Genomic DNA, 24,808 nt, shown 5'->3' on the forward strand with positions numbered 1-24,808 from the left:
CAAAAAACCCCTAAACTGTTGTACAACAAGGAGACCCAGTACAAATCTAGAACCAATAACTAAAAAGAAACCCCAACAATGCACAATTTAACAGACATTTTAGCAATTTAACACCCGTCAACATTAAAGCGAGCATAAAGCTCACCAATCGGTAAGGTCAAAATATCCAGTCGAGGGGGGAACTCGCCCTGCTTTGAATGATAATTATTATTAAGGGGCTGCTTGGAGTACCTTCCCAAGTTGGTCCCCCCCTACAATTCTCCTGGTGGGACTGGCCACACGTGAGCAGAGACGCCGCTATCTCTCGCCCTTCTGGGTTACAGGAGCCCACGTCTCAAGTGCTGGAGGACAAGTCCCCAGCCGTCGTGGGCAGATTTCCCTCTCCCCACGAACAGCTCCTCGATTGCTTGCCAAGCTGAGCCAGGTGCGTAAAGGCGCTGCCGCCGCCATTCCTGGAAGGCGAGGTGGGATCTCCGCCTCCTCCCAGAAAGAGCCAAGACTGCTTTGCCTCGACTGAAAAGCTAACGCAGGACATCTTCCCCGGCAGACCCACGCGAACCTAGACGAGGAGCTGCCTTCGAGGATGGAGCCGTCGACCAAGAAAGAACCTTCTGCGGGGGAAAGAGAGGCTGCGGGAAAAGCCACACTGACCCTGACCTTCGCCCTCCGCAACGGGAGAAAAGCGGGCATTTCTAGGGCGGCCAAAGTGTTCGAGGTACATCTCTTTATCACACTGATATGCCGCCTTTCCTCCAAGGAGCCTGAGAGTTTTATTCGTCCCCAGTTTTAGCCTGCCCTGTTAAGCTGAGATTGGCTCAAAGTGAGGATTTGAACCCTTGCCTCTTTTAATCCTACAAGACTCTGATTTCTTTCTGTCTTTTAAAAAAGTGCTTTATATACAGGTTCGTGAGGCTTATTTTGATATTGATTTCCTTTTTTGCAATAGAAAGCAATGAAAATGTTTTTAAGATCTTAGCAGTGGAAAAATAATAAATGTCTGTAGGGGGCAGCGTATTAGTTTTCAGTGATCATCACCAACTTAATTCATTTTTTTTTTAATGAGTAAACACCCAGCACGTTTGCCCAAAACTGTGCATCAAATGTTAATTTGGAGCAGGGTGATGAAGAGACGTGGAGGTAATTAACAACATGCCCTACCAATGATTGTGGTAGAGGAATATTTGCATATGAGCCTCAATAACATAAGAAGATTCCTGTTGGACCAGTCCCAGGAGGACTCCTCTTTTCCAGTACCCACACAGTGGCCAGCCAGGTACCTCTGGGAAGCCCACTAACAGGAGCCGAGAGCTACAGCCCTCGCCCTACTGGTGGTTCCCTGCAACTGGTACTCTGAGGCTTCCTGCCTCTGACAGTGGATGTGGAACATGGCCATTAGGGCTAGTGGCCACACTTTTAATGGTGCTTTTGTTAGAGCTGCAATTCCATGTGCACTTAAATGGGCACCGATCTTACTCAAATACAATGCGACTTAACTTCCCAAGTAGAGATGCATAAAATTGTGTAGCCACAGTTTCCGGTTAAACAAAAGGTTCCAGATTGCTCTGGGAAGGAGGGGAAGTCAAATTCGTATTTTATTACTTTTATTTGCTTGCTACTTTTGTAGATTTGCTTGTTACTTTTGTGAACAACCCTGTGCATTGCAATTGCGCGCGCGCGCACACACACACACACACACACAATATGTGCTTATGTGGGACTGCCTTCTACAGGTGTTCGATACTAAAATCTATCACCTTGAAAGCAGACCAGCTAAAGTATCTAGAAACACTGCAGATGACCTTGAATTTTTCGTGAGATGTGAAGTTCCTAACTGTGAGGTCAGCAGCCTCACTAATTCCTTAAAGAGGGTGGCGGAGGATGTGAAAGCCAACCAAGAGGAAAGAGGTAAGCAATCTCTTGGGCTTCTGCCTCACTTTTCCATATAGACACATAAGCATTTTTTTTAATCAGTAGTGCAACATTCATAAGGGTTTATTAAGCGGTAATACCAAAAATAACTAAGCCTGTTTTATGATTGCTGAAGACTTGGGTATGGGAATCTGTCACCCCTCTAGGCGTGATCATCCCTGGCCAGCATATCTGGGCTGTTCCACAGGTGTATCTGGGGTGTTCCATCTAAATTATATGAGCTGCAGCGACTCCAGCTCTTGTTCAACCCCCACATGATGTAGGTATCATGTACTCAGAGGTGTCTTTCCTACTGGGCTTACTGGCGCCTTGCGCCAGGGCGCTGGCCTCTCAGGGGCGCCCCAGCGAGTGGGGGAGCTGTGCAGCTTTGCCGGCGGCCTCCCCTTTCCCCGCACCCGCCAGCTGCAACTCCCAACACTGGCGGGCATGCAGCTTGCTTCCCAAGCCTCCACAGGAGGAGAGTGATCCCTGCAGAGGCTTAGGATGGAAGCTGCGCCCCGCCAACTATATGGCTGGCTGGTGTGCAGTGCTCTCTCTCTCTTTCACCTGCCCACTCTGTGGAAAGAGGGAGGTGGGCGATGGTGAGGGGGAAGTGGAGAGCGAGGAGGAGGAAGGAAGGAAGAAGAAGAAGAATAGAGGTGCCCCCACGACTTGCCCCCTTTCTTCCTCGGAGCCTCCATGCTGGGTTTGCAGCCCTACTTGCCTGTCCTGTTCAGATACATCTAGCCCAAGCCGTGAGTAGCAGCAGCTGCTGCCCTGGTTTCTCTCTCTCCCTGGAATCGTGCCCTGTGTTTAATGTTATGGGCAACTCTATCCTGGGGAAGGGAAGCCTCCTCCCTTCGCTCTTCTTCTTCTTCTTCTTCTTCTTCTTCTTCTTCTTCTTCTTCTTCTTCTTCCTCCTCCTCCTCCTCCTCCTCCTCCTCCTCCTCCTCTTTGGGGGTGGGCTCCTTCTTCACCCCCCCCACCAACAAGGTCCCTAGGGGTTTTAAAGCAATCCAGACCATTTAGCACCAACCCCATTCATTCTAGCAGCTGGCCATTACCCACTCCAAGCCCTGCGAAAAATATCATCCCCATTACTACTGCTGCTACTACTACTACTACTATTACTACTACTACTACTGACCTCCACCTATAGATATCAGGACGGCTCACAGCCTGAAACGATGGTACTAAGCACATGCTAAAAACTAGAACAAAGGCAAACCAAGCCAGCAACCCTCCTTCTCCCTTATTTGTAAAATAAGCCTGTTAATTGCCTATCCAACTAAAAAAAAAAAGGCACTGAAGGTTTTTTAGATTAATGCAAGCTAAAAAGCATTGCAGGGGGTTGGGCTAGATGACCCTTCCAATTCTACGTTTTTCTGAAAAGCACACACGCACAACTCAACTATGGTCCCTCTGCAGTCCTCGCCCTGAGCAACTGTGTGTGAGACTTGCCCCCCAGAAAATGTGCCTTGTCTTGTTACCTGTGGTTTTTGGTCTCTCGTCAGCCCCCTCCCCCCAATCTATTCATATTCCTTTCTCCCTAATTTCCAATATTACATTTTCCTCTGGTTGAGACTTAAAACAGAAAGCCCTAATTCCCAACTGTGTTTCTTGCTCCAGTCCTACTGTCTACTCAGAAGTAAGGTCCTATTAGATTCAGCAGGGCTTACTCTCAGGTAAGTGCAGTTAGGACTGCAGCCTTTGTGACCCAAGTTTTGGGTCCTTTTTAGGTTCAGGATGTCACTGCTTTACACCCCCAACCCCCCCCCCCCAATATTTGAAAACGTCAGTTTTGTACTTAAACACAAATTGGCCGGGAACTTCATTGTCTGTGTCTATATTAATTTATTTAAAGAACAACAAACTGGTGATTGTTTTAACTTTTTCATATGTGGTGATTTAAATCATGAGGATGAATTAGAAGAACTGCTGAGTCTTGAATGAGTCTTGCTTTCGAATTGAGGACTTCATTAGATTTTATAATAATTATTTATTATTTATACCCTGCCCATCTGGTCGGGCTTCTGCCTTTTTATTTTATTTTGCTGTAAGGGCTTGTTAGAGATAATGTGTAAGTGTGGTGTCAGCTCCAAAAAAAGGTCAATAACTCTGGGGAACCTTTCCTAAAAAAGGTCAACAACTTTGGGGTCCACCCCCTTAAAAAGGGTCGACAACTCTGGGAAAGGGGGGGGGTGCCAGAGGGATCTTTGCACTACAGTGTTGGATATGCTTAAAACGGCCCTGCATGCACTCACAATCTGTGGTTTACTCCCTCGGCTGCAGCACCGTGGTTCCCAAAGAAAATACGAGACCTTGACAACTGCCATCATCTGATCACCAAATTTGACCCTGATCTGGATCATGACCATCCGGTGAGTTATTTAGACCTGGTGGTAACTGAGTGCTGCCCAGTTCATAAACTCTATGATTTGCAGATCTAACTGGACAGTTGCTAACTTCATTTGCCCTCTTCCATGAAGCCTTTCTTTGTTATCTCAACCACTATCAGAACTACATTCATACGCTAAGAATTTGGATCTTGTTATATTATATTTTTTGGCTGTTCTACTTACTGCAGTGAAGTGTTGTCTCTCAATCCAATTTTAGGGATACACCGATGCTGAATACAGGAAGCGAAGGGCTTTTATTGCGGACCTGGCCTTCAATTTCAGACAGTAAGTGCACAATAAAACAAAACAAAAGCAATAACCATTCTCCCATTTTTCTTCACCGCTCACACATTCATGCAGTTGTAGTATAGTTTTCTGCAGACTTCTGTAGCCTCCTCTGTTGGAAAACAGGAAGAAAAGGGAGAACTTCTAAAAGATAGTGAGCGACAGTAGTTATTTTTAAGAATATTTTGGCTTATATTAATAATAATAACATATATTAAAATTATGTGGGGCGTGGCTTACCTAGGCCCACCAATATTTTATTCAAGTTGGTAGCTCTGTCCCTGATCAACAAACAATAGGCCTCAGGGACACTTTCTAGAAGATCCTTGGTATCTCATATCTGTATGTAAGGGACTTCTAATCACATGTGCTCTTTTACAGGGGTGACCCATTGCCAAGAGTTGAGTACACAGCCCAGGAAACGGCTACATGGTAAGTGCCTGGTGTCACAATGGCCCACAAAAACCGTAGAACATGTGGGGGAAGGTGAGAATGTAAAATGGCTCCTTCCCACCTTTCCATTCTCTGGCATGGAAAATAATAGTGGTACCTTGAACCATATGCAACACGGCACATCTGATTCCAACATATGAAGCAGAGGCACCCCATCAAAGTGAGATTCATACAAGGGAGAGGGCCTTTTGAGTGGTGGCCCCTTTTTATAGAATGCCTATCCCAGTGAGGCTGCCTGCTTGATACTGACAGGAACATCCTTTCGGTCCCAGGTTAGGACATGCTTCTTATTCCAAGGTTTTGAGGGAATACAGTAGTACCTCGGGTTAAGAACTTAATTCATTCTGGAGGTCCATTCTTAACCTGAAACTGTTCTTAACCTGAGGTACCACTTCAGCTAATGGGGCCTCCTGCTGCTGCCATGCTGCCGCCGTGCGACTTCTGTTCTCATCCTGAAGCAAAGTTCTTAACCCGAGGTACTATTTCTGGGTTAGCAAAGTCTGTAACCTGAAGGGTCTGTAACCCAAGGTACTACTGCATGATGATCCTGCTTATTGCCATTTCTTGGTGGAGGGTGGTATTGTAGTAAGCCATCAAAGGAGCCAACTCCTAGGGGCTGTGGGGGCTTCAATAAAATATTAGAGTGGGCCAGGCCTCTGCAAAGTTGATGGGCATTCCCATTTAAATGGTGTGTGTGCAATGCATCATCTGATTGACTATGTGGGGCGGAGCTTACCTGCCCCCCCCCCACAATATTTTATTCAAATTGGCACCCCTGTAAGTCATCTAGAGACATTTCGTATTATTAGGTGACAAATAAATAGGACGTTGGTTGTGCAATGTTCACATCTAGCGTAAAAACAAACCAGTGGGATTTACAGAGTGCATTAAGCAGCTGTAGACTGTTGAGGCAGTTATGTGGCTGGTGGCCAAAATGCAAACCAAGTTTACAGTCTCTGCCTGGGTCCAGTTTGGAGAAGAGATGGGTATACTGACCCTCACTCCATATTCCAACTCAAACCACAAATTATTCTTCCGGATTCCGGGACATCACACTCTTTGGCCAGCTCAGTAGCTCAGCAAAGTGGCTGATATTTCCCCCCTAAACAATTCAATAGGTCTCTGTTCTAGCTATGCACTTCAAAGGGACCACTTTCATACAGTGGAGCCATCAGAGCAGGTCTTTAGGTTAGAAGCCAGGCACAACAGAATGAACAGCAGGGCTTCATGAACACAGCAGGGCTGAGTCTTCCACACTTGCTTTTCTGCACAGGTCTGGAATTTCCAGGTCTAAGTCAGGGGTTTTTTGTTTTTGTTTTGTCCTGCTGCCTTCCCTGGGAAATCTCATTTTTTATTGCTGAATCAGAGCAAATGACAATCCACAGAAAACTCGATTGCTGTTTGCTTTTGATTCAGCAGTAAAACACAGTTTTCCCCGGGGAAAGCAGCAGCAGCAACAGTAGAAAAAAAACTGTGAGTCACACTCAGACCCAGAAATCCCAGACCTGTGCCTAAAGACACAGCACAAAAGTATGAGCCCTCAGTCTAGAGCTGAAAGCAGTCAATATAATGCCCTTCATAACCCACCTACTCTCAGCAACCAGAAACATCATAGCCAGACACTGGAGAGACCTGTCAAGAGTAAGCATGGATCAATGGTACCAAACAGTATGGGAAACAGCCTTACTAGAAAAATTAACCGAAAAACTGAAACTGACACGGGGACAAATAGAAGAAGATACCTTCACCCTGGTATGGCTCCCCTTCATCACATACACAGCCCAACAAGACAATGACAAGAATCCACCAACAGCATACAAATCAATATGGCTAACCTGATTCAAAAACACACACCCACACACTCCACTCACACACAAAAACAAAGTTCAACACAGCCAAGCACAAACAAGCAACCTCACCCTAGGCCAACCCCAACTTCTCTCACCACCAAAGGAACAGAAGCGAATAGCAAATAGAACCTGCACAAACAACGCTGACACAAAAACCCACACATACATTAAGCAAAATAGAAATATCGCCTCCCGACCCCACCCCCACCCACCATGGCCACCTCCACCTCTTCTCCCCTTTTTTCTTCCTAATGTAACCCTAATGTCTCAACAAATGAAACTGACCTGTGGAAAATGTAACTTGAAAACAGAGACATTGCGCATACCTTTGTAAACCAAGAAAACTTTAATAAAATATTATATATATATATATATATAATGCCCTCCAGATGTTTTGGACTACAATGCCCATCATCCCTAACCATTGCCATGCTAGCTGGAGCTGATGAGAGCTGTAGTCTAAAGATCTGGAGGACACCAAAGCACCACAAAGGCACCACAGTTAGTCTGGAGTCTAATTATGCAACTGCATTACTCTCGGGATCACTTGCATGAGGCCACCAACATGGATGGCTTTGAAAGAGGTTTAGAGAAATTCATGACCACTAGCCATGACAGGATGCCTCCAGGGACCACTGATAAAGTGTCAAAATCAGAATCATTCTGATTTCCTCACAGGGAGGCTTAGATGATGTTGGGTTACCCTACACCCTGCAGGGCCTTTCCCCACTTTTGCCTCTGGCCCTGCGCACCACTGGCATGGTTGCCCACAAGCGAATGCAGCTCTTGAATTGAAACAGATTATTCACCCCTGCTTTTGATAAGAAGAAATAGGACAGAATAATGGACCAAATATCTTGCTGAATTCAACCATGCTGTGTAGGAAGCGCAAGTTTGGTTTCTTGCTCTCCTGAACTTTTCCTGACTGATTGTGGAAGTGGTCTAAAGCTCATAAAGCTTTTGGGGTTTTTTTAAAAACAGTACTAACAGTAGCCACCACTGGAAGCTGATATCTTTTGTTTCTCATTCTTTAACGTAAACTGCACCCTAGTCTTGATATGTATTGAAAATAGAGACAACCATTATGTGATGCTGAATTTCACCCTTCATAGCAACACTTGAACAGCAGAGAGAGAGAGAGAGAGAGAGAGAGAGAAATACAATACAAACAGGAAAAGGTTATTGGCTTAGTCAGCATTTCCAAGAATGACCTCAATTTTCATAAAACAATGTTTACAAATGTGTGAGAGCCCCAGAGCTGAATAAAAACCTACTTCCACAAGGCTCCATGCCATTGCATGATTATTACATGCTCTCTTTCCAACAACTAAACATGTTTCTTCCCTTTAAGGACAGTTACTTTAATCATCCCTGACTGCTGGCCCTGCTCACTGGGGCTGATAGAGTTGGAGTCCAGCAATATCTGGAGTGCAACAGGTTCCTCATATCTGCTTTACATGGCAAATCATTTTCCATGTACATATTGGTGTTCTCTGTGGTGAACACCATGAAATACCAGTAGCAGGTGTCCATGTGGTGCCCCCATTGATCCAGGAGGGCAATCAAGTTGATCAAGGGTCTGGAAACCAAGCCTTATGAGGAATGGTTGAGGGAGCTGGGTATGTTTAGCCTGGAAAAGAGGAGACTGAGAGGAGATATGATAGGCATCTTCAAATATCTTAAGGGCTGTCACATGGAAGATGGAGTGATCTTGTTTTCTCCTACTCAGGAGGGTAAGATCCAAACCAATGGCTTCAAATTACAAGAAAGGAGATTCCAACTAAACATCAGTAAGAACTTTTTGACAGTAAGAGCTGTTCAACAGTAGAATGGACTCCCTCAGGAGGTGGTGGCCTCTCCTTCCTTGGAGGTTTTTAAGCAGAGGTTGGGTGGCCATCTGTCATGGATGCTTTAGTTGAGACTCCTGCATTCAAGGGGCAGGCACATTGCCTTGCCTCCAGAGCTGAGGGGCCCCAGGGCCAGACAATGTCACCACACTGTGTGTGCATGCCCTGCAACATGTGCACATGATGTCAACATGCCCCGCAGCCCTGTCGCTGTTATGAGAAAAGTTTGTCTTATGTGTGTGGTGTATCATTTAAAATATGCTCTTTGCAAAGAGGTCCTTTGTAAGCTAACACCCCTATTGTTTTCAGGAGAGAAGTCTACCAGAAGCTAAGCAGTCTTTATCCCACTCATGCCTGCCACCAATATCTGGAGGCCTTTCATCAGCTGGAAAAATACTGTGGGTATCAAGCAGACCATATCCCTCAGCTGCAGGATGTCTCTGCATTTCTAACAGGTAAGGAGGTATGGCAGTAGGACTGCTGCCAAGTAAGGGTGTTCTTATGAGTGGCAGAAGTGAAGTCAGGAAATGGAGGGTTTGTAATGGGGCACACCCAACAGTAGTTCGGAATTAGCTCAAGACCATTTCAGAGCCAAATCCAAAATTGAGGTGGGATGAGTTCACCTATCACATCCTCCACCTCCTAAAATATGGCAACTGGCTTCCATGCATCACCCTAAAAGTCTATTCGCCCCCTTTTTGGGCTGGTGGCTTTGTGGGTGGGCCCCAGGCCTTCCTGGCAAACTGACCTATCACAGGCCAGATAGTATTCCTGCTGCCAAATGGGCCAATGGCGGCAGGAGTTAGTGGGTATTCCCTTGGGCACAGGACCAACCGACCAATTGCAGCCCTTGGTGTTGCACCCAGGTGAAGTTTAAATGCCCCGCCAGCATGGCCTTTTGGTCTTTCTCTTGCTGTGCCAGCTCTCCCACCCTCCATCCCTCAGATTAGTGCTTTTCATGGGTGGTTCGACCTTGCTATGGACAATATCGGTCACCTAATTTTTCAGGGGCCGGGCAGGAATTTCCCCCACTTGGCTAATTGGCACCACCAATTAGGGTTTTCGCCTACCTCATAGCAATCGTCGCAACTTTGTATGGAGGATAGGCATTGGGTAAGCATAGTCTTGGCTGGAGGGGAGGTTGTAGCCTCCGTTTGCCCCTCCACGGGTAAGGGTATCCTGTTAAAGGGATCCGGAAGGAGTGGCTCCTGCCCAGTTCCCAGATGGAGGCTAGGGCCATACCACTCCTCCAACAGGGACCGCTTGGGGGATGTCCCAATTTGACGTAGGTCACAGAGCATCCCCCCCCCAACTTCACCCTTAGAAACACTCCAAGCAGATGAGTGGGAGTGACACGTGCAGTTGCTTACCACAGTTCCTATGGCCAAACCTCACATGTGTAACCAATAAAGTTGTGGCCTTATTTGATCCCAAACCAATATGCTGTGTGGTGTCTAGTTATTTATCCTTTAGGGAACAGGGTGGTCACGGGGCCTCGATACACAATATGGCAACTGGTTTTGTACTACCTTGGTACAAAACTGAAGGATGGCTTTCCAAGTCATTAAAGAGAGAGAGAATATTGTGTTTCTGGAATGCATCTATCCAGATACTAGACATGATTTTATTACAAGGAACGAAAACCTATAGCCAAAAAGGGAAAACAATTTTATGTAGCTGTATTTGGAGGCTAAGAGTAGAAATTTGTTCCTGTAAGTTCCTTTAGGGCAACTGGTCATGAATTTCCTTTCAACTCTCTTTGGGTTTCCAGGAGATGTTAAGCATTCAGTCCAAGTGAGCCCCCTGCCCACCTCCCCTATTCTTTATTGCAGCCCAACTTTTATTGGAGAGCCATAAATCACAAGTAAAAGTTTTTACAAGTTACTCTTCTTACTAAATACTTCTCCCTTCCTCTACCCCAGCTCATCAACTCTTGAGATATCCATGTTTAAGAACGCGACTGTGTGTTGTGTGTGTGTGTTATTGTAGTTACAATTTTATATTACACAATTTTGCAAGTTGCTTGCGAAGAATTATTAACCTAAGAGTGTTACAGAATCATTTAGTGAGAAGAACACATGAGCTAAGTATTCCACAGCTAGAGTGGAGAGCCCTGTCAGAGGAAGGTAAAGACATGTTTCCATGGCATGACGGCATTCATGAAAACTGAGCAGTGCATGGCAGGTTGCATTAAGTGATTTGGATGCAATAAATAAACAAATGCCTATTTCCACCACAACCCTATTCCGAATTTTATTCCTCCTTTAATTTTCCTTGCAGAAAGAACTGGCTTCAAGCTGAGGCCAGCTGCAGGGCTTCTGTCGGCTCGGGATTTCCTTGCTAGCCTGGCATTCCGTGTCTTTCAGACAACCCAATACATCAGGCACTCGTCTTCCCCAATGCATTCCCCAGAACCGTGAGTAGGAGTCGGGTGATCATGTAGTCATTCTCAGGGAGTGGCCGGGGAGGCCAGTAGTGGCTCTGTAGAAGCTGGTTGAGTGCTTCCATATAGCACAATATTTCTGTTCCTCTAGGATTGGGGGTTGTGAGGACTCTATTTCTCAGAGAGCCGCTGGGAGCAGGAAAAGGTTATAGGAAGTCTTCAAGATTCTCACTCCGTTTGGCATGAGAATAGTTTTGACTGTCAGCATCAATCTGTTATGATCTGTTCACACGCAACACCCTTCTCTGGCCACACAGTAACTTCTATTATCCATCTCTCCCCACCTCCCACCCCGCCCACCATCCGTATTTTATTACGTTCCACTGGCTTTCAGATCTTGAGATCAGGATCCAACATCAGCATTTGAGATGCCAAATTCCTGTTTCGTTAGAAGTTGCATAAATGTGTCTGAGGTTCAAACTTCACTTGGCACTGATCACATGCAGTCCCCTCCCCCAATTTCTTTCTTTCTTTCTTTCTTTCTTTCTTTCTTTCTTTCTTTCTTTCTTTCTTTCTTTCTTCAAGAGGACTAAGAAAGGAACAGTCCACTAAAGCCACTGTCACTATTGCCTGCTGTGTTGTGGAGTTTAAAGAGGCATCTTAGGTACATTCTCTGGATTGAGATGTGGATTGTCAGGTAGATGCAAAGGACACATTTTATGACTCTTAAAAAACAACAGCACTTGTTTTCGTTTTCACAGTGATTGCTGTCACGAACTGCTGGGCCACGTTCCCATGTTAGCTGACAAAGAATTTGCCCAGTTCTCTCAGGTAACATTTCTGTTGTTCTGACAGGGAAAGGTGCTGTGGCTTGGTGGAAGGGCACATGTTTTATATGCAGGAAGTCACCTGTCGCAGGTATCTCCAGTCAAAAGGAACAGGAAGCTAACAACAAGGAAGGTCTGAGACCTTGTAGAGCCTCAGCAAGTCAGAGTAGATAACACTGGGCCAGGTGGACAAATAGTCTGATATACAGGAGTCTCCTACATAAGATTATCCTCAATCTAGAGAGCGGGGAACTTGTGGTCCTCCAAATGTAGGTGCACCCCAGATCCTTTCAGTGCTTGCCAACATGGCCAATGATCAGGAACGACCCCTGTTCTGTAGAATCATTTATGCCAGATAGGAAACCACTGGACTTGCTACCTAATTCCACCCACCCAAAGCAGAATGAGTTGCAGGCTTCACTCAGGTGGGATGTATTATATAGGAGGGATGGCATGCAGTAGCCTCCAAGACTTGAAAAGAAGGGAACGATGTAGATATTAGACCTATTTTTATGGGACCAGGGTCTGGAGAGCTCCAAACCTCAAGTGTGAGGAGGTTGCACAATTCCTTGGTCTGGCCGAAAAGCTCAGTTCAACCCTGAGTGTTCAGTTCAACTCCCGATTATTTATGCCAGATAGTAGGGGGCTAAATTATTTGATCCAGCCATTTTCAAAGGTTTCAGGGGTTGGATGAGCCAGAAAAGGCATCCTGGAATTGTCTGTGCTCTTCAGGGGCATGGCAATTTAAAGGGGGGAAAATAGGTTGGGGATTCATCTGATAGATATGTGGCAGAGGGTTATAGATGGCCTTTATTTTACCTAAAAAACCTCCAAAAACCTTTGCTTCAAGTAGTGTCAGAGTTGCACTAACAAGAGCATTACTTCCTCCTTGAGAATGGACAAATGACGCTACTCAACATGACATAGTTTTGCTAGGTTTCATTAAGGTGGAAATGGGTCAAGTTTTTTCTATTCTGTGTTCAGCTGAGCATGGTTGGATTACATCACTTTTTAAGTGCAAGCGATTTGGTTCCTAGTTCTGCACTGATGTTGCCAGATGTGTCTCAAATCACATGGGTGTGGACCAGGAAAGACTATTTCATACTAGAAATTTATGTGTTATGCTTCCTTGTATCGTGCACACTTGGCTAAACTATAATCCAAATATGCAGCATTAGCTCTGAATTTATTGTTATTATTGTTAACCTACATGATATACTAGATTAAACTGGGGGAAATTGCAGGCATACAAAACTACACAGATGTTTGCCCTTAAGCTAAGGATCATACCTTCAGTGTAATAATAATTAACAGAAAAGGACTGTATGTTTTCATAAACCAGCCTTTCAATAAATATATTGATCTTTGATCTAGGATATTGGGTTAGCTTCTCTTGGAGCATCCGATGCTGAGATAGAAAAACTGTCAACAGTGAGTATATATTTATGTATTTTCATACTGCAAGTATAATACCAAAGGCTCAAAATATAAGCTATTTCAAGCCCCCCTAGAAAATGCTCAGTGGTTGGTTTTTATTTTTATTTTGTTTTTTAATGCCAGGACATTTGGGTGTCTTGAGGTAGAAAATGCAAATTGCGTCCTTCTCATGGATACACACACACACACACACACACACACACACACACACACACACAATTATTCCCAAACAAACCCAGGTGGCATCCCAATGTATGGAGCATTCATCCTGATCTGTCTACGCAACGTTTTTGTGATTCTTGCAATGTGATATAGTCACATTCCAGCACAGGGGTGGCCAGTGTGTTGCCCTCTGAGTATTCTTGGATTCCAACTCCCATCAGCCCCAGCCAGCACGGCCAATGGTCAGGGATGATGGGAATTGTAGTCCAACAAGATATGAAGGGCACAGCATTGGCTATCTGTCTTCTAGCATGAGAAACAGAACCCAAGGTGGGTCTAGCAGATGCTTCCCCTCAATTTCCCCACCCCAAAGGACTCAGTTTTGTTGGCCTCAACAGCCACCATTTTGTTTGACATTTGTTGGGAAATCAAAACGGTCACCAGCAGACAGCTGCCTTTGAGGAGCAACGTTAACGCAGATAAATAAATTTGCAACGTAATGCAGTGTATTTCCATGGACATAGTGACTACATGCAATCACAGGATAACCTGGTGGGGCTGGGACTTCTCAGAGGAGTTTTCCACCCCATTACTCTTTGTATTTACCAGCTCTATTGGTTTACTGTTGAGTTTGGACTCTGCAAACAAAATGGAACTATTAAAGCCTATGGAGCAGGTCTCCTGTCCTCCTACGGGGAGCTGATGGTAAGTTTGTTTCCCCCTCTCTCCAAGTATTATTTTAACATTAGATAAACTTACAAGCTGAGATCACTAGAGGTCAGCATTACGCCTAATGTTCATGTGCTTCATTTTAAAATGAATCTGTCCCTCATGTTGAATTTGAATTTATTATTAATACGATCACCGACCAGCGTCTTTTGTATACACACAGTGTAATTAATTTGAAGCAACATACACTTTCCCCAGGTTGTAGCTCAGCTGTGGACTTGTGACTTATGTATAACTGTTTTAAGATCTTGCATTTTACTTTTTTAAAAATTACATTTTAAGGATTTGAATTGGCTAATATCCTGCTGTTGCTATGGGACCTAAACGTGACTTGTCAGTCTGCTGTAAAGCACAGAAGTCCCTCATGTTTCTAATTAATGGTGAAGCTACCAAGTCACCAGCAGAGTGTAATAAAATGATGAGGTCAGGATATTGAAAACATTGCTGTGGTGTGTGTGTTCCCCCCATGTAAACTGTTGTTGTTTCTATTAAATTTATATACTGCTTACAAGCCAAAATGGCTTCTAAACACTTTGCAACTATAAAATCAATTATAAAACTTATACATTCTTTAAAAAGCACAATAAAACAGTTCCACCACTGCATCAAAACATCCCTTATTCTAAAAACTATAACCCTAAAATAGTTAAAAACAATTAAAACAATAAGATCAGAAGGTTCCAGGGAATGCTGATCCAAGCAGGTGTGTCTTCAAAAGCTTTCCTGCACCAGGGCCCACCACTGTAGACAGAAACGCACAGTGGTGACCGGTGATCATTGGAACTGATAGAGCAGAAAGGCAAACCAACAGGAGGTGGAGTCAGAGTCCATGATAAGCAGAGACAGAACCAATGGAAGGCGGAGACTCATCCTCCTGCTGAGTACTGCAAGGGCAACACTGGGGCATTTTGGGATTCAGTGGAAAGGCATATTTTAAAGGCTTTACAACCTCTATTTCCACACTTTTCTTTGCTGCTTGTTTTGCTTGCCCTGAACCTGGACCGTGGCTTCCAGGGTCCAACATCATCTCATAAAAATGCCAGGCAGCTGCCACTGCAATTGCCCAAAATGCCCCAGAATGATGTTATGTTGCTCTGGGGCATTGTGGGCAATTATAATGTCAGAGTCTGGCACTCAACTGGTAAGCCAACCCACCCAACTCCCTGTGCAGTGTAAAGAACAACCACCTGCTGAAATATGAGGAGGGGGGCAGTAACTGTTAGAGTTCCTGCTCCATGACTGCAGTCATGGGATTTTTGTCTATCACGGTATATGTGTGCCCTGCTAATACCCTCTTCAAATTTGGACCCACCCTGTGGAAGTCAGAGTACCTTTCTGGTCCAGCAATCTACCCACTATGTAATTATCTCTCTCTGCAAAGCTATCAAAAGATGGCTTTCAAAATATGTATTTGTTTTAAGCAGCGGATACCATGTGCTTTTAATTGACAGCTCTTGTTTTGGTTTTGTAGCCGAATCCTTAAGGCAAGCTTCAACCCTATTTTTCAACCATCACTTGGCCTAGAAACCTAGCTTTGCCTTTCAAAATAGGAGGTGAGATCTATACGACGATATTCAAATCCCCAACTAGCATGAAAGAGTTTGCCTGCTGGCCAACCTTACATTTTCTGAGCTATAGAATGCACCCGAGACACTGAGTTTTGCACTGTAATTTTACTGTATTGTCAGCTGTTCTGCATTAAATCAAATGAATTTCATGTTAACACCCCGGCTGGAGTCTAGCCTACGTACAGTAAAATGTAATGGCCCATACTTCACAATTGGCAGAGCTCACCCCTTGGCATGCTTCGTTTGCAGAAAAACAGGGCTCCCTTAGCTCCCTTCAGGTCACCTCGGGTCATCTGATCATTTTAAAGCAGAACTTCCCACAGCAAAGAATGAAGGGCTCTGCTTGAAAACTCACGCCTGAGGTTCTGAAACCTTTCAGCTGGCTTTCCCAAGGCCTGAAACACAATATATCTGCATGTTTTTACTGATGCATCTGGTTTAGATTGAACGAGGACTCTCACAGGAATCTCCCACATACAGTGCACTGCTAATCAAGAAACTAGAGTCTTGGGTCCCCTTTTAAAAAAAATTGTGTCCTTTGGGTCAAAGCAGTTTTTTCTCCTCTAGTTCTTACACCATCTTTGGAAGAAATGGCAAGTAGAGGTAAAGGCAAGTAAAGAGTTTGGGTGATTTAGAATACAAAGAGCAGAGTTTTACCCGAATGCAAGATCATGTTGGGATTTGTCCTTATCACTACAGTGGTACCTCAGGTTAAGAACTTAATTCGTTCCGGAGATCTGTTCTTAACATGAAACTGTTCTTAACCTGAAGCACCACTTTAGCTGTTGGGGCCTCCCGCTGCCACACGATTTCTGTTCTCACCCTGAAGCAAAGTTCTTAACCCGAGGTACTATTTCTGGGTTAGCGGAGTCTGTAACCTGAAGTGTCTGTAACCTGAAGCGTCTGTAACCCGAGGTACCACTGTACTGCCAGGCAGCCCTTCTCTTACCTATCACTAACCCCATTTCCTTTCTTTCCTCCAAACCCACAGGGTAGTGGCAGGGCAGTAGCAATGGAAGGGCTCTCTGGAGGATCCTGCGTGAAGCTTCCCTGGCTTCTAAGGACATGGCAGCCACAGTATGCCAGGCACCAGGGACCCTGGGAAATGTAGTTCCCCAGAGCTCCTGAGACCTGCTGTTAGTGTCCTACTGCCATCGGCTTAGTAAAGAGGAAGGGATCGAGAAGCAGAGTTAAGCTGTTCTTGACAGGAATAGGGGGGCTCGGGGAAGGGAGTTGGTCAGATCCCTTTGCACCCATGATGACAACATTGGTAGCACATCTAATTCAGTCACAGCATGACTAATCCAATTTCAGAACTGAGCTTTTTTTGTAAAGAAAAGGAAAAGGAAAAGCAGCAATTATTTCCACTTTAGGGAGAAAACATTTTGCTCACCCCAGTCCCAAGCCACACAATGAGGAATTCATTCATCATTAGAAATATACAAACTTGAAGTGTAGATATGAAATTGACTCCAAAGGTTAAATAATCCAGGTGAACAGGTCATGTGATTGAAGATGAGGGAAACACTGATATTTGATGGGAAGGGACAGCTCTCCCCTCTTTAGTAAAGTTAAACATTGTCACACACACTCCTTTGAAGCCCCATAGATTCCTTTCTTCCTTCCCACACCCATTTAATTTTTCGCTTTGGTTGCTACCCCCTCCTTGCATTCTAAGCCTACATCTTTGACATTTCTGAACATGAACACTGTCGCTTTCCTTTACTAATAGTATGCTTTGTCAAAGAAGCCACAGTACAAACCCTTTGACACAGATGCGATGGCCATCCAGCCTTACCAGGACCAGTCCTTCCAGCCCGTCTACTTTGTAGCAGAACACTTTGAAGACATGAAGTCTCAGCTCCAGTAAGTATGGCAATGGCACTCATTCAAAGCAGATATTGCCCATCACCAAGTGAGGATGATTTGGCCTTCAGAACACCTTTGATGGGAACATGGAGACCTCAGAAGGTGTTGTTGTCCTTTCGGAGTTCTTAACCTAGCATGTGTGTGTTGTGGAGTGGGGGCACACAGGGACAAAGCATCACCCCTTATTTCACAGCACTGGCAACTATGCCATCTCTTAGGGGGTCTTATTTCCTAGTTTTCTGCATGCCAAAGAAGTCAATTCTTTTTCCTCTGGGAGGAACCCACTAAATAAACCAGGCGAGCTTCTCTGGGGAGAGCATTCCACAAATGCGAAGCTACCACAGAAAGGGCTCATTCTCGTGTTGCCACCCTTCGGACTTCTTGTGGGGGGGCATAGAAAAGGGGCTCAGATGAGAAGAGGCGGTCCTTAAGATCTTGAGGTCTTGAGCTGTGTTATATGGGGATCTCTCCAGGCACAGGGGATGCACCAACAGTTGGACGGATCATCTCCATACAAAACTTTTACTTGGTAAACATTAAGGCCACAGTTTACTTATGAGACCCTGCTCTATTTAATTTTCCGGTGGTGCCAATCATAAAACTGGAAAAGAACACACTTTTCTCCAGACCCTATAAAATGCATGCACTTGTAAAAATGTAAAAACTCATCTTTTGATCAATTTTTTCCCCCTCTACAGAAAATACACCGTTAAGATCAAGAAACCTTTTACTCTTCATTATAATCCCTTTAGCTGCAATGTCGAGGTTCTTGACTCGCCGCAGAAAGTGAAGGAAATTGTTACCCACTTGAAAGAAGAACTGAAAACTCTCTGCCATGCCTTTGAAAAGCTTTCGTAAAACAGTTGGCCTAAGCTATCACAGTTATAAGATACTATTTAGAGAAATGTGATTTACAGTGCATTTGTAGTCGTTGATGGTTCCTCGGTCAAAGAGAAAATGTATTAGTTAGTATTCTTAGTAAGGTAACGGTAAAGGGACACCTGACCATTAGGTCCAGCCGTGGCTGACTCTGGGGTTGCGGCGCTTATCTTGCTTTATTGGCTGAGGGAGCCGGCATACAGCTTCCGGGTCATGTGGCCAGCATGACTAAGCCGCTTCTGGTGAATCAGAGCAGTGCACGGAAATGCCGTTTATCTTCCCGCCAGATCAATACATGTTTATCTACTTGCACTTTGACGTGCTTTCGAACGTCGGTTGGCAGGAGCAGGGACCGAGCAACGGGAGCTCACCCCGTTCTGGGTATTCAAACCGCTGACCTTCTGATCGGCAAGCCCTAGGCTCTGTGGTGTAACCCACAGCGCCACCAGCGTATTCTTAGTCAATCTGTAATAAAACATGGCTTGTGAAAGTGATAATCAGGGTGGGGAGAGTCCCCTGAGTGTTAAGATTGCCAATTCCATCCTAGAGTGTGTGTGCTTGTATCAATACATTTGTTTCCAAATACAGCTTGGACTCATTCATATTTTAGATGCACCCCTAAAAAATATAAAAGCAATACAGAAGCATAAGTAGTTGGACTGGTCCCTGCCTCTCCACCTAACCTACCTCAGAAGGTTGCTATGATGATAAAATGGGGGAAGGGAGGACCATGTATATTGCCTTGGGCTCCTTAGAGGAAAAGTGGGATAGAATTGTAAACAACAACAACAACAGAGAGAGTTGGCTTATACCAAGTCAAACCATTGGTCCATTTAGCTCAAAGTTGTCTACATTGACTGGCAGCAGATCACCAAGGTCTCAGCCAGAAGTTGTTGGAGATTGAGCAGAGGACCTTTTGTAGGCACATCAGATGCTCTGCAGTGGCTACAGACAAGCCACTTGTGCTCCATACTGCTTGTGGCTTCTTTGGTGTAACCCTGCTGTATCACACCAAGGGATAATCCATTCTGGCACCTGTTGCACAATGATCACTCCGTTCATAGAATTCCTGGCTCAAAACACAGACTGCACACACACTATACCTTTGAAGCGTGTTCAAAACACATCTCCTCCCCTCATGGAATCCTGGGTGTCGTAGTTACGTTTTGTTGGGAATTGTAACTCTGTGAGGGATAAACTACAGTGCCCAGAAATCTCTCTCTCTCTCTCTCTCTCTCTCTCTCTCTCTCTCTCTCTCTCTCTCTGTGTGTGTGTGTGTGTGTACTTATTTTGGATGGCTGCTCATGTAGACAAAGACACCTCTTTGATTAGGCAGCATGTTCCACAATTGTGCATATTATATTTTGGCATCCCGGAGATAATTCTGCTTTGTCCACAAGATGGAACTGTAACATCAACATTCATCCTCTCTACCTCCTCCCAAACTGGAAAGAAGACATTCTTTTGCTCCTCCTGTGTCATTTTCCAGTTATGAATAGGAGAAGTTCAACTTGGATTACTGAGTGAAAGGGAAGTGGGGTAGTATTAGCTCCCCCCCCCCGCTTTTCTGCATGAAAAATAAGAGTCCGGTTCTCCTTAAGGCTGGCCCCATTAAGCTGTGCCTCTGAACCCTCCTAACTCTTTGCATCCTGGAAGAAAAAGAGAAAGAAAGCTGGACGGGGAGAGGAAAACTGAAACCGAGACGCATCAGTTTAGTGAGCTATGGATGATTGGTGGGAATGGCGATGCAAATAATACTGAACTTTAGCGGTGCCATTTTATACCACGTGTATTCATTGTGTGACAACAAAAACAGCTGATCATTCTACCCTGTCTTAGCAATATACCAACTGATCTGAAAACCTGACATTGAAAGAAGTGCATGAGAGACCACATAGGAGTGATCTGTTAGACCAGGCGGGAGCAGAACTCAGGTTTGTACATCCACCGGGCTTTTTATTAGAACCTAGAGGTTCATCAGTCAGGTGCAAAACAGTGGCACAGGATGCAAAACAAAGGAATGTGTCTTTTTTTGCAGTTTTGGAACACAGCGCCCACTCCTGGGCTTTGCAACTGAAGCAATACACATGACCATCTAAAGGCAGTCTGGCAGGCAGGCAGGCAGCCTGTAAGACCAATAGGTCCAGGGTCTAAAACAGATGGGGAACCTTTCTCAGTCCAGTTCCCTGCTTGACAATTTTCTGGGAGCTGCATGGCAGTGGTGGGCAGAGCGAAAGGCAGGAATGGGAGCAGCAACAGATGTGAAATGTATCTTTCTATAGTAGACTAGTTCCTACAAACACCTCTGTCCACAATGTGGACAAGCAAAGGGCATAATCAGAGCCCAACTGAGGAAAAGATTTCTGACAGGAGAATAACAACAATTGACGGTCTAGTAAAAAGAGCAGTAAAATAATTCTATCACATTCTTCCCTTACCTGTGTCCTGAAAGGGCAGTATGTATCAGTTACCACTGGCTTTGCTTGACTCCTTGGGTTAGAACTAAAAAGAACTTTATTGGGAACAGACAAACTGGGAGTAGGCTGGCTCTAAGACATGATTTGTTAATTGTGACAGCCTATTATCCAGTTAGATGAACATATTCTGGAGCAAATCCATGTGGGAGAAGTTCCATACTAATAAAAACAGGAATAAATGTCAAAACATGGTAAAGATATTGCAGAGTGTTTTGTCTGCTGCACAGTCCACACATCCACACCACCATAAAAGGGAATGGATACATTCGGGGTGATTGCTTTTTTTAAAAGGGTGGGGTAAGAATGACATGGGGCAAATGAGTGTAAATGGGAGAAATACAGTGGTACCTCCGGTTAAGAACTTAATTCGTTCTGGAGGTCCGTTCTTAACCTGAAACTGTTCTTAACCTGAAGAACCACTTTAGCTAATGGGGCCTCCTGCTGCTGCCGTGCTGCCAGAGCACGATTTTTGTTCTCATCCTGAAGCAAAGTTCTTAACCTGAGGTACTGTATCTGGGTTAGCGGAGTCTGTAACCTGAAGCGTCTGTAACCTGAGGTACCACTGTACACAGAAACACAGCTGTGCAATATAAATGTGCATTGCCTTAAAAAAAGAGAAAAAGTGGCCATTCTGAAATCAGGCAAGCTTCTGATGGTTCAAGTTAGAAATCCCATAAATCAGGAGTGGCTAACCTCCGGACCTCCAGATGTTGCTGTTCATCAGTTCCAGCCAGCATAGTCAATGGTCTGGGATGATGGGAGCTGGAGTCAAGGAACATCTGGAGGCACCTAGGTTAACCATCTCCAGTCTACCTGGACATTTTGACTTTGCCATGCAAAACCTAGCATTGTGTGCATGTGATGAGGTATTGTGGCAATCTACTCTACACTCAAGCAACACATGCCAAAAGCACAACACGCAGCTAGGGCAGTATGGAAAACACAAAATCTCTATGCTGGTGTGATCACTGCTCTGCAAAACAACCCGAAACTACAGAAGACATGGTAGTTCAAATGCAAACATCCAAAAACCAGTAAGGGGCTTCTCAGTAATCTCGCCCACCCTGTGGAACACCCTCCCATCAGATGTCAAGGAGATACAACCTTTAGGAGACATCTGAAGGCAGCCCTGTATAGGGAAGTTTTAAATGTTTAATGTTTCATTATGTTTTTTAATATGCTAGAAGTCACCCAGAGTGGCTGGGGCAACCCAGTCAGATGGGCAGGATATTATTATTATTATTATTATTATTATTATTATTATTAAGCAAATGGAATTCCAAAAGCCTGGTTTTAGTGGTGGTTTGAAACTGCAAAATAAGAATGTTCATAATAATTCTCCATTTGTAAATCTTACACCATTTAAATTAGGAGTGGGGGAATTATATTTCTATTGGGGGGCCACATTACCTGATGAGAAATGTGTTGGGGGGGCACATCAACAACGAGCAGGGCCAGGGCTAAAAGTGAGTGAGCATGGAACCAAAGGGGGAAGGGCCAGAACTCAGCAGCAGAGCACCTGGTTTTTCATACAGAAGGTCCCTAGCATCATCCGGTGGGGCTGGGAGACCCCCATCTGAAATCCTTGAAAGCTGCTGCCATACAGGCAGAGACAGGATTGAGCTGGATGGAACAGTGGCTTGACTTGGTATAAGTCAGCTTCCTAATGGGATATTCCCTTCTCTCCTTCTCTCTATCTCTCTCTTCTCTTTTCCTGAATTTCTCCTCTTCTTGACTCTTGTACAGAATTAGGCCTTAGGCATATGCACCAAGGCACACCCTAATGTTTCAAAACACAACGTTAAGAGCAGTTTAAAACAACTCACAAACACAGAAATGAGGAGAATCCTAAAAAATATACATTTCAGGTTTCAGAAGCCAAGGTGAAGAGGTCTCACTCCTCACCACCACCGCTGCTTTAAAGATTTCCCCTTATCCTTCTGCAAACCTTTCGTCTTCCCCTGAGTCTGCTGATAGCTCCCTCTTGTGTAGCTGGGTGGTGCCATTTTGGCCCATAAGCCACGGAACTCTCCCCCCTCCTGAAGACGGGAATTATTAGTGCCTGCGATTCTATTGCCAGGGAAAGATTAGGGAGTCGCTGACCTACGGAACGCAGAAATCTGGCTTCTGTCCCGTGGCAAATTAGCTGGGTTGTGTTTATGCCAGTTCTGTTTGGGTGGCTTTTGACTAATTCGGGGTCCAAGCAGCAAAGAACAGGAACCTTCAATGCTTTGGCAAGGGACAGCTTCCCTCGTTTAATGAGAACAGACCAAAATGAACAGTTAGTGCTCCTGAAAGAGTTGCAGCAATCTCAATAAAAAGGGTTCTGCAGAAGGGTGCGGTTACGAATGCCAGGGGTTTGCTGCCCCCACACTTGATGGGAGAAAGAAACAGGAGAGTCTAACGGAGAGACTACGTCCGTGGCTCTTTTGTCTGTGCCCCTGCCCACCCCTGGCAGCCCACCCTTGGAAGGCCCTTCCTTGCCCATAAGGAAATGTAGCCAGTCAGGCTACAAAAAGGTTTCCCAGCCCTGATCTAGCTAATGCATGGGGTCTCCATGGAGAACTGGGTTGGGGCAGAAATTTACTAAACAAACAAATAATCATTGCAAGCAAGGGGAGTAGCGGGACTTGCTCCCACTGCCCCCACCCCAAGATATTTATTGCACATTTTAATCACCAGGAAACAGTCAGTGAGAGAAAATGTCCAAGGGTCATACCCTCCAAGTGTCCCTATTTTCCAGGGACAGTCCTGGAATTACAAAAGCCATTTCAGCTTCTGATTTGATCCCGGAATGTCCCTGTTTCCCCTCCTAGTACTACTGTTGCCAAACTCTCAGGGAGGAGGATGACATATCCTCCAACATTGCTCCAATTAAAATAGGAATGTCCATTACTATTATTACTTCTACTACTACTACTACTATTTTATTTATACTCCACACATCTGACTAGGCTGCCCCAGCCACTCTGGGTAGCTTCCAACATATATAAAAACATAATTAAAAAGTAACCATTAAAAAAACTTTCTTATACAGCACTGCCTTCAGATGTCTTCTAAAGGTTGTAGAGTTACTTATCGCCTTGGTTCAGGGGTCACATAACTCCTGACCCTCCAATGAAAATAGGGACCTCCTATTATACCCTCCATTATTTCTCGGATGAAAATAGGGGCATTCTAAGGAAAAATGAGACATTACAGGATCAGATCAGAAACTGGGACAGCTTCTGTAAGTCTGGGACTGCCCCTGGAAAATAGGGACACCTAGAGAGCTTGGGATGAGCCGAGTGCTGTGAGGGAGCACCCTGCTGCCTCTCCATGGCCTCCAGTGCCAGCCTCCTTCCTTGGGAAGCTTGTAGTGGCTGCTGGAGAGCAGGTGAGAAGGAGAAGAGGCTGTAGCAGCTGAGGGCCAGCCCTGCTTGACACACCAGCTCCGAGGGGCATGCGGAGGCCAAGGCCACCCTGGGTGGGAAGAAGCGGGGAGCAGAGCAGAGCTAAAGGAGTCTTGATAAAATAAAATAAAAATGCTTTGTGTTTCTAATCTTGCCCTTTCCTGAAATTCATTTATTGCCCCCCCCCTTTTTTGTAATTTTTTTTGCCTCAACCAGAGCCAGGGCTTTTTTGGCTGTGGCCCCGATCTGGTGGAATGCTCTGTCACAAGAGACTAGGGCCCTGCAGGACTTGACATCCTTCCGCAGGGCCTGCACGACAGAGCTGTTCCACCAGGCCTTTGGT

The 24,808-nt window shown here is 45.0% G+C and overlaps 1 protein-coding gene across 1 annotated transcript; it reads left to right on the forward strand.

Annotated features, from left to right (window-relative positions):
* Positions 1-432: 432 nt before the first annotated feature.
* Positions 433-18,631, forward strand: LOC309542059 (tyrosine 3-monooxygenase-like). The gene is made up of 12 exons (XM_082240583.1): positions 433-715; positions 1,731-1,905; positions 4,201-4,289; positions 4,525-4,592; positions 4,974-5,024; positions 9,052-9,197; positions 11,023-11,158; positions 11,887-11,956; positions 13,327-13,383; positions 14,161-14,256; positions 17,581-17,714; positions 18,416-18,631. Exons 1-12 carry the CDS (start codon positions 584-586, stop codon positions 18,573-18,575), a joined length of 1,314 nt encoding a protein of 437 aa, XP_082096709.1. The 5' UTR covers positions 433-583; the 3' UTR covers positions 18,576-18,631.
* Positions 18,632-24,808: the final 6,177 nt, after the last annotated feature.

The sequence above is a fragment of the Podarcis vaucheri genome (genome assembly GCF_965113315.1).
Source record: "Podarcis vaucheri genome assembly, chromosome: 10".
Lineage (NCBI taxonomy): Eukaryota > Metazoa > Chordata > Lepidosauria > Squamata > Lacertidae > Podarcis > Podarcis vaucheri.

Excerpts from the sequence above, each read along its gene's own strand:
- LOC309542059 (XM_082240583.1), top strand. The coding sequence starts at position 584 with ATGGAGCCGTCGACCAAGAAAGAACCTTCTGCGGGGGAAAGAGAGGCT. Across the intron at positions 4,290-4,524 it reads ATCTGGATCATGACCATCCG|GGATACACCGATGCTGAATA; the intron begins GTGAGTTATTTA and ends ATCCAATTTTAG. Across the intron at positions 5,025-9,051 it reads GCCCAGGAAACGGCTACATG|GAGAGAAGTCTACCAGAAGC; the intron begins GTAAGTGCCTGG and ends TATTGTTTTCAG.